The 10,063-nt window shown below is 63.1% G+C and overlaps 1 protein-coding gene across 1 annotated transcript in view; it reads left to right on the top strand.

Moving 5' to 3' along the window:
• Positions 1-10,063, top strand: part of LOC127749353 (netrin receptor unc-5-like) — a 100,931-nt gene that overhangs the window by 67,654 nt on the left and 23,214 nt on the right. The window contains exon 2 of the mRNA XM_052267256.1: positions 6,134-6,256. Coding sequence (XP_052123216.1) covers positions 6,163-6,256 — 94 coding nt within the window. The 5' untranslated portion in view covers positions 6,134-6,162. The remainder of the gene's footprint in view (positions 1-6,133; positions 6,257-10,063) is intronic.

Genomic DNA, 10,063 nt, shown 5'->3' with positions numbered 1-10,063 from the left:
GCCCTATCTCGCTCTCACTCTCCCCCAGCCTCTCGCTCGCACCCTCTCTCGGCCAGCGGAGTCTTCTATTCTAGTTTCACAAGCGGGCGGGCCCGGGGCCGCACATCTATCTCGGGTCAAGACAGTAGAAGAAGAGGAGGCGACGGCAGCTCATTTGGAGGCGCGCCGTGCTGCGAAGAGAGAAAGAGAGAGAGGCGGGGAGGGAGGGAGAGAGAGATGGCTTTTCTTGCCCTCGGAATGCGGTGGCTGGCTGGCTGGCTGCATTGCGGGATGTTTGTCCTTTTAATTATGCCTCTTGAGACGCAATACAAAGGTTGGCACGGCGGCGGCAGGAGCCTGGGGCTGCCTGGGGCACGTCCCGTCCGCTGCACGTCCGACGTATCACCGCCTCGTCACTGCCGTCGCTGCCGCTGCTGCCGAGGCTGCTGCTGCTTGCTGCCGTTTGACGCGCGTCTCGACGCGAGACGGATGCGGCTGCGCTCGACACGACGGTCGTGACTGTGGAGGAAACTCTGTCTGTGCCATGCGATGCAGGCGCCTCGCCTCGCCCCGCTCCGCCCCCAGAGCGCTTGCAGTCACGTCTTCCATCTCGCCCTAACGTCCTCCATGACCTTCATAACTTCCTTAATACCTGAGATAAATGAAAGGCCAGGGTCACATCCCTTGCCTGAAGCAGGGTCCGCACAGAATGCGCGCTGCTGCTGCTGGAATCTCAAATATGTCAGTCATTTCTGCGAGCAGGACAGGCCAGCGGTGTACAACACACACACACGCGCAACCTCCACCCAGACCTTGAGTCCCAACCGAGGCCGGGCTGCCTGCCGCCCGGTAAGCCGAGTCGGACAGCCACTGGAGCGTGAGCGCTTGTCCTGCAGGGCGTGCTCCTGCTCTCCCTCTCTCCCTCTCTTCCTCTCTCTCCCTCTCTTCCTCTCTCTCCCTCTCTCTCCTCTCCCTCTCTCTCCGTCTCACACACACACTCTTACTCTCTCTCATCACAGCCCGCGGGGCGTAACGGGGTGGGGAGGGGTAGGAGGGGGTAGCTACCTGTCGCGTCGTGTGTTGGCTTTGCTCTCTTTTGCCGGCCAGATAATATTCGCAACGTAATCCGTCCGGGACCACCGGCCCTGCTAGTTTGAAGCTCGGGCCCGATCGTATAGTGTACAGTACACGCGGCTTTACTTGTTCGGTTGTACTTCGTAGAATCAACTGCGCTCTTGGATGTATTTACCCAAACGCTATAAAGTTAACTTGGTTCGCTTTTTCTGCGCCTGGATGTAGGCAGCCCTGCTGTACGACTGCAAGTAGGCAAACCCCTTTGTTCGCCCTCAGTTGGGCAAGCTCTTGTACGCCTCCAGGTTGACAACCCCTTTGTACGCCTGCAGGTTGGCAACCTCTTGTACGTCTGCAAGTAGGCAACCTCTTGTACGCCTCATGCAAGTAGGCAACCTCTTGTACGCCTCATGCAAGTAGGCAACTCGTTTGTTTTCACTCAGTTAGGCAAGCTCGTTTATACGCCTCCAGGTTAACAACCCCTTTGTACGCCTGCAGGTAGGCAACCTCTCGTACACCTGCAGGTAGGCAAGCTCGTGTACACCTGCAAGTAGGGAACTCCTTTGTTCGCCCTCAGTTAGGCAAGCGCTTGTAAACGTGCAGCGTGTAGGTAGGCAACCCCTGTGTCCGGCTGCAAGCTCGCGCACGCCTGAAGGTGGGCAGCCCCTCCTGCACGTGCGAGTGCGTGCGGCGCGTGCAGGGCGATAGGCCGGATGGCGCCGCCGCCCGGACGGCCGCGGAGATAACGACGTTGCATGCGAAATAATTCCGAGGAGGACTAATGACGATAATAACAATCATCATAATGATAATAATTATAATAAGACGCGATGCGCCTGTCGATAGGGTGGCCCCTCGTCCAGTCTAGGTTGGGCGGGGGGCATTGAACTAATAAGCGTAATCAGTCTCACGTCGCACGCCATCCATCATCGTGCTGATTGGCCGAGCGCAGTGAGGAGTTAAATAGTGTATGCCCGCGGGGGGTTTTCCGACAGTCCCTCCCTCCCTTTTCCTCTTTTTTGTTTCGTCTTCTGGCGAAGAAGAACTTTGACCCTTCCAATTACGCGGCTTATGGCCACATTTTTGTGTCGCTTTTTTCCCCTCTCATTCGTTTCCGTCCTCATTGGCGGCGGCGCTGATGGGCGGAGAAGGCCGCCGCCGGTCTGGCGTGCCGCGCGGGCCGGCGGCGCAGCGGACATCTTCCTCCTCTTCTTGTTGGTCACTGGAGGCCCTGCGGTGCCCTGCGGTGCCCTGCGGCTCGCCTGCGGCCAGGTCCAGGAGGTCCTCGACCCGACCTGAACTTGTCCCCGCGGCGCGGCGGTGTCGCTGTGGTCTGCAGATGCAGCCGGCGGGTCGCGCTGCGGTGAGCCGCGTGTCATCGACCGGCACCAACCAGGGTCGTGGTGTTTTCGTAGTTAATTTTAATCCCCGTTACGCTTTTGCGGCCGGCGCGCGGATCTCATTGCAGAAGCCCCGTAATCAGTGTCGTCCTGGTCGCGATGGGTTCCCATGGCTGGCGGGGCGGGGCCCGCTGGGGCCACTACGCCGCGCCACGGATTCGCGTGATGCGCCGCAGCCTTGTGCTGCTGGCTGTGAGTCGTTATGTTCAGAACGAGTCGCTCAATGACGCACAGTGGACACACGAGTGGGGGCGGGGCGTCCCCAGGGCGGCGCGAGCGCGGCGAGGGGTGAAAGGTTCTCACGGTAGCGCCGCGCCGCCGCCGCGCCCCCAGCAGCGAGTGGAGTGTCCCCGGACGAGGCGCGTGGTGACGATTGACTGAAGAGAGAGAGAGAGAGAGCGGCGCGCTGCTCTAATTTATGAAAGGCATTACCGACTTTTATCGAGAGTGTGCTTGTTCTTGCGGGGCCGGCCGCATCCCCCGACCCGACAGCTTCCACCACAAGTTGTAGTATTCTTGGCGGTCGTAACTCACAGTGCGCGGGCCGCGGGCGCGGCCGGGCGCGGCTGGGCGGCGCTAGCAGGACACCCGTTCTGTTGTGCCGCCGCGGGTGGCGAGCGCTTTTGTACGCGACTGTTCGTAATGAATGGGCGAGACGCACTACATGTAGTGGCAGCGGGGCGTGTCGGGGTGCAAAACCAGTCCGCGCCGCTAATGGCTGTTGCAACCCCTTGCCGCCGCAGTGCCGACCGGTGCAACTTCCGGTGTGACGTGTCCCGGCCGTGCAGCGAAGGCGCCGCCCGAGGGTAGCACCAGCACCACAAAGGTACTTTGCGCCACCCCCCTGGTGTAAGGGGAGGGTGCACGGTGCACGCGCGCACCGCCAACTGAGCGTTGTAATCTAGAAATCCTCTTTTATTATTATTTTTATTTTTTTATCTCCCCCTTTTCACAGGGGTTTTCGCGTCTACTTTTGTAAAGTAGCCTGATGCTCACCCACCCCGCTTGCTCCTCCTCGTCATAGTTTTGTTGTCCTTGATGGAGTGACGGACGGTGTTGTGTCGTTGATCCGACGTCACCCCCTTTGCCCCTCCCTCCTCCGCTGCTTCGTTCTCGGCTCGCTCCCCTTCATGTAGTACACTCGGTGCGCAACGGCCGCGCGCCGCGCCGCCCCCGAGTCAGCGGGTGGGGTAAGAACCGGTACAGCCGGTCCGGTCCACGCCAACCCCTTCTCTCTCTCTCTCCCCTTCTCTTTTTTCCTCCCCGCCTACGTCCCCCGCTCCCTGCTACTGTGGGACAGCCGGGCGTCGTCCTGGTGATGATGATTCAATTGCTGGGGGAGGGAGGGTCCGTATCGAGGCCACGGGGAGCGAAGGGCGCACTCACCGATCGGATCCGGTCTCCTCTCCTCCCCGACTTCATCTATTCGCCTCTTTCTTTTTTCCCCCGGCGGGCTGCTGCGTGGATCCGCGGCCCTGGCCCCGACCCCCGCGGGGCGGACACCGGCTGGCCGCGGTCCCACGACGGCCGCGACCTCGAGGAGGGACCTGAGGAGGGAGGAGGGGGTCCCGTCGGGGCTCAAAGGCTCAGGGGTGCACGGTGCAGGCGGGGCGGGGCTGAGCGGGTTCGCTTTTGGTGCGCGATCCGACCTCAAGATAAAGGACGTCATCTAACCGATATGCAAAGCGCTCGCCCCGCGCCGCCCTGTGCCGCGAGGGGCGGCGGTGCGGGCTGCAAAGGGAGCGAGGGAGAGACGGAGGGGGAGGAGGGTGGAGGGGAGGGGGGCGACAGCCCGCGTTATCTGATTGTGTCTTCGCGGTGAGAAGTGTCTCGCCCGGACCAGCCCCCCGCGGCAAGTACAAAGTACACAGTGTCTTGCGGCGAGCCCGAGGGGGTGTGGCGGGGCGCGCCAGGGTGGGGCGAGGTGACTAAAGCTTGCCGAAGGCGCTGGTGCTGGAGTTGGGTGGCGGTTTCGGTGGCGTGCCCCTCCTCACACCAAGGCCGCCGCCACCGCCGTCGCTGACTGACGTTGTATTTACCTTGGCCTCAGGCGAGCAGTTCGTTTGGCTGGACTCGTTTGCAGTGGCGTCTTCCCCCTGCCCCCCCCCTCTCGATCCGCCCCCGGCTCACCCACGCCGATTACATCCAGGGCAACTCGGCGCGGCGGGGAAGGGGGCGGCGGGGCGGGTGATGTAGCCGTCCTGACCCGCTGCCGCTGCACGCTTTTGCGATGCGGTGGGGTTGTTACTTCGGTGTTGCATGCTGCGGTCGTGCAGCCCCGCGGAGGAAGGTGCAAACTGGTGCTGCTGTTCTGCGCTGCTCGCGGACAACACGGCGACACGGCTTCGGCTGCCACCGAGGCTGCCGCTTGCACAATGAGTGGGGTTGCCACCTCCTCCTCCCTCCCGGGGGGTGCTGCTCTCACGTCGCGCCGCCGTCACACACTCGTCACGCGGCGCTCCGCACAATGCGAGACAGCTTATTATAATCACGTCGGCTATTCTTATTTCGCGCCCGACCGGAGTCAGAGTCGGCTCGGCGGCGCGCCGCCGCGTTGCCTCCGCTGGCGGGGCGGGGAGGATTTCATCAGGGTATTGCCGTTTGATGAAGTTCGCTCCCCTCCGCTCCCCGTCCTCCTCCTCCCTGTAGCCAGCTCGAGTCGAGAGGATCGAGGGTGGTTTCGAGTGGCCGGCGCACGCCGAGACCATGTGGCGTGGCGCCGGGTGGCGCCACCGCGGGGGAGGCCGCCGCAGCGGAGGTCATCCTCCTGCTGCTACTGCTGCTCGTCGAGCTGACGGCGGCGTCCTGCTGCTGGACACGGCGCACTCCGGGACCCCAGCTGTCCCGATCGCTGACCCCAACCGAACCGACTGACTATCGCTCTAAAAACTGGTCGACTCGACTCGACTGAGACGTAAATGGGAGGGAATCACCCGGGGAACAAGGTGTAGAACACGACGTAGGTGGCGCTAACGGAAGTTCCTCGGGGCCACTCACTTTGTCTTTTCCCCTTTCTTTTCTCTCGTGCCTTTCAGTTGGGTTAATTTTCATGTTTTGTCATTGTCCGCTCGTGTGCGCCCAGCTGTTGGCGCTGCTGCCGTTGCTACTACCACTGCTGCTGCTGTGGCCGCTGCTGCCGCTCCCTCTGGTGCTGCCGCTCCTTCTGCTACTGCTGCCACCACCGCTGCCTCCTCCTAGAAGCTGCTCTTGTTTTCTGGCCACCGCCTCGCACCGCTTTGTCATGTCAAGCCTTTTGTGGGCCGCGTCATCAACGCCCTCTCACGGCAGCCAGGCTCCCTAAGTGTGCGTGCGTGCGTACGTGTGTGCGCGCATGTGTAGGTGTGTGTGAGTGTGTGTGTGTGCGTGAGTGCGCTCCGCACTGCTTCCGCAACCTCCTTGGGCTGGGCCGGGCCGCGCCTCACAGAGAAGAGAGGCTGGCTGTCGTCTTGCTTCCGGCCCTCAGGACAGGGAAGTCCCTTTCTCGGGTCCTTGTCTTTTTCGGGCGTCAACGCCCGCGCGGTACATGCGTGCGTGCGTGCGTCACAGAGAGAGAGAGAGAGAGAGGGAGAGAGAGAGAGAGAGAGAGAGGGGGGGGGGGGTGAGATCGTGGGTCGCATGAGGCGTTAATACCGTGGCGTTATGGAGTTTGATGGTGCTCATGATGTGTTTGTCGTGTGTTGCAGGTCCGCTATAATGGAGTGACGTCGGCGCCATGGCCAAGGCCGTCGTCATCCTGGCGCTGGCGGCCGCGGTGCTGAGCCAGGCCGTGCAGGGTGCGGTGCCGCCTGCAGACGCCAACTACGATGGTGAGTTTCTCGTCTTTTGCAGATGAAGCAATTTTGCGTTTTGAAGCGGTATAATCGGCCGTAGAGAAACATGTAAAGTGCACGGTTCCGCACGTTTCTGCCGCTGCTGCGAGTCATGGCCGAGGTCATGGCGGCGAGGGGGAGGCCCCAGGGAGGCCCCGCCAGCAGGCACGGCCAGGTAACGTGTTCCTGGTGGGTCATTACCGCGCCGAGGACGCGCGCCACACATGCGGGAGGGGAGGGGTGCCCGCCCGCCGTCGGGCCATGGACGAAATGATGGATGATTTGTGTTTTCTTGTGTTTTCTGAAATTGAAAACCCATACCGCCGGACCGGCCGGACCTCACGGACCCGCGGCATATATAGCCTGCGCTGAACCCTCTTCTTATTTTATTCTTTTACATATTTTTTGTTGTTGTTTTCCGTGTAACGACTTTGAGCAGAGGCCGGCATGGCGAGCCCGGGTCCGGGGCACGGCCGAACAGCGGGCGGTACACTGTGTGTGTGTGTTTGTGTGTGCGTATGTGTGTGAGTGGGGCACGGAGCGGGTTATTGGTTTCGTCCCACACTGGCGGTGCTGCGCTGGGCTGCGCCGCGGCGGGCCGTGCCTCCCTACCCCGGCGACCCCGCGACAGGACCCCCTGCGCACGCGTGTGGGGACCGTGCGGCCGCTCCGCGCGGCGGGACGGTTTTCAATCAGCCCCGGTCCTATTGACTCCGAGGGGCTTCGGCAGGTCCGGCGCGGCGCCGTGCTGCTCCGGGCTCCTCGCGGACCGCTGCCGCTGCTGCACCGCGGCCTCCGGCCCCTGAGCCGCGCTGATGGACGACGGGCCGCGCCGCGGGAATAAATAAATAGATGAAATACGGCGGCAGCGACATCCCGTTTCACAAACAACAGCAGCGGCCGCCCCGAAGAGTCGCCGCCGCCGCACACGTTTCCTCGGTCGTGAAAGCTGCACAAATTCCCGCGTTGTTTATGCCCGCGGGCCCCGTTTTGGCAGTTTTATATCCCGCCGTTATCTATGTTTGGCTATTATTTAGGAGAGACGGTGTACGTAACAGATTTCTGGACGCTCCTCTCGCTCTCCCCGTGCCGTTCCTGCGCGAGGCGGAGAGTCTCCTCCTCCTGCAGCTGCCCGCGTTTCGTCTGATGAATATTTTATCGTCACGACTCTGCGGCGCGGTCGCGGGTCTCCGCTGCCGCCGGGGCGCCTGCCGCGCCCTGCCTCGCTCAGGTGCACGACGGCCCCTGCCGGGCCGGGCGCGAGGTGCACGTCGACGCCTCGTGACGGCCGCCCTGGACGTGGGCGTCGGGATGACAGTGACTGACTGCCCCGGCCGGTGAGTGCGGCCGCGTGCGAGGCGCGGCGGCGGGCGCGGAGCGGAGGTGCAGCTTACGCCCCCGACCTGCCGAGGAAGGCGCGGCCGCCTCGGAGGCAGCCCGCCCCGCCCCGCCAGCCGGTGTGTCCCCAGATGGTGTACCGGGTGTAACTGAGAATGCGCAACAGTGTTGCGGGATTGCATACCCGCCAGGCCTGCAGGGGCCATGGCGCCTTACGGGCTAACTGGGTAGGCAAACCCGCAACACTGTTGCGCATTCTCAGTTACACCCGGTACAAGAAGAGGATTGCCGGAGGGCACTAAGGGGGCGGGGGGTTAGGGGGGGGGGCGTCACTCCCGTAAGGCCTAAGTCGACGCCTTGCCGAGCGACGCCCGTCATTGGGCGCTAATGCGGGCCCAACGCCTCAGCCGCCCCGCCCCGCCCCACCGCGCCCCGCCCTGCTGATGTGGAGGTGATGATGATGTCCAGGTGGAGGACTCGTTGTTATTAGGCGGCCGCCGAGTAAATATTGGGCGGGTCGACGCGAGGCGGCCCCGTGGCCTGGTGGCGCTGCGATGTCGTTTTCTCTCTCGCTCTCTGTTCTCTTTCCTAATTGAAAGGCTGATCCAGATCTCCACGCCCACAGGGCGGCACAAGGCGGGGCGTTAATCCCCCTTTCCCCCTCTGGTGGCGTGGCGTGGCGGGGTGTGGCGGGGCTGCTAGGGGCCGGAACCGCTAAAACCGATAGATAGCCTGAAGTGGCTCGACGTGCAATCCACGTAGTAAAGGAAAAGGCAGTGATCGATTCGTCGTGCCGGCCCAGCCCGTCGTGCGCTCATGTCTGATGTGTGCCCCGCAAAGCCACGCTGCTGCTCTGCTGCTGGCTGCTTTGCCAAGGGGATTATCGGATCTGGCCGGAACTCAATAGTAGTACGGGCTTGCTGCCTCGCCTCCGATCGGGACCGGAGTTCGAAGAATGGAAGCAGGGCACAACAGCAACAAAAAAAAGAGGGAAAGATTTCTCCCCCTCCTCCTGGCCCTGGCGGGCGGGCGACGTTTGATATCGTTACGTGATCGCCCCGCCGAGCTCCTCGCGCGCGGTCTTTTCAACCATCGTGGCCGGTCATCATCAACAGTGCTATCGGCATGTGAAATGAAATCACCACGACGACCCCGATCGAGCGAGTGGTCCGTCTAATGAGGGTATCGGCATGTGAAATGAAATCATCATCATCACCACCATGAGCGCGGCAACCTCACCGCGCGGTCACCGCGATCACCCTAATGGGGGTGGTGACTGGTGTCTGCGAGGCCTCCCTCTCCCATCCACCCTTGCGCTCGCCTTGCTGGCTGCGCGCAGTGCGCCCCAGCTGGCGCGTGGCGTGGCGTGGCGTGGCGGCGTGGCGTGGCGTGGCGTGGCGAGGCGGGGTGTGCCGAGTCGGGGCGTTGCGGCGCCTGGGGATCGGGACGGGGACGGGCGATGCTCGCGTTGCACAGAATGAAGCTAATGGCCGAGTTGCCACCCCCACACGTTTTCAGCCGCTGCAAATTGCCAATTAAGTGTGCGACGGGCGCTCTGCGCGGCGCTGTGCTGCTGCGCGGCGGGCAGCAGCGGGGGGTTGACGCCCTGCACGCCCCTGCGCGCCCCTGCCGCCCCTGCCTGACGCCGCGTCACTGTTAAGCCCGTCCCGTGGCGCTGCAGCCCGCCGCCCTCTGATCTGCCCCGGCGTTTGCATTGAGGGGCGGGGGAGGGAGCCCGGAGCAATACGGCAATGTCACATGTATATGGGATGCCTGCTGCTGCCGTCGCTCTTTTCACCCTGGCTGACGGCGCCCTTCTCCCTTTCTCCCAAAAAAGAAATATGAAAACGTGGCGTCAAAATGATACGCGAAAACGGCCGAGAAGCTGAACATGAAAAACACTTTCCATGTCCGCGCTGCTGGGTGGCGTTGCGGGCGGAGCTCCGACCGACGCTGACGGGCTTTTCTTGTTGGCGATGACGGCCTCCTCCTGGGTGGCCCACCACCACGCCCCGCCCCGCCACCCCGCGGAGCTCGGACGTCCCGCTCGCCTCATAACTCGACGAATTAGTTGGCATTTCTCCAGTTTAAATAGCCGGCCGCGGCTTTAGGCTTTTGTCGGCGCGCGGGCGTCCCCGCGGCCCCCGCGGCCCTTGATGAGACGAGCCCCTCCGCGGCGACCTTCGGCGGCGCCGTCGCGTCGCGGCCGCCAGCGGGTCCGGCAGCATTCTCCAGCGGGCTCCGCTCTCCACCTGGAAAAGACGACGCGACACGGCCATCGACTTGTGATTTATGGTGTTCAGATGAGCCGCTGTGCCGAGGCGGGGTGCGGCGGGCGTTCGCAGGCGGACCACCGGGCCGGGCCCAGCGGAGGGTCAAACGCGCCGGCCGGCCCAAGGCCCGGGAGGGATGGGTTGGCCCGCTGTGTGTTTTACAGGGAGATTAATCTTATTCATTTAGCGAGTC

The sequence above is a fragment of the Frankliniella occidentalis genome, unplaced genomic scaffold (assembly GCF_000697945.3).
Source record: "Frankliniella occidentalis isolate FOCC.00 unplaced genomic scaffold, Focc_3.1 Scaffold48, whole genome shotgun sequence".
NCBI classification, from domain to species: domain Eukaryota; kingdom Metazoa; phylum Arthropoda; class Insecta; order Thysanoptera; family Thripidae; genus Frankliniella; species Frankliniella occidentalis.
This window is presented reverse-complemented; position numbering and strand designations above follow the sequence as displayed.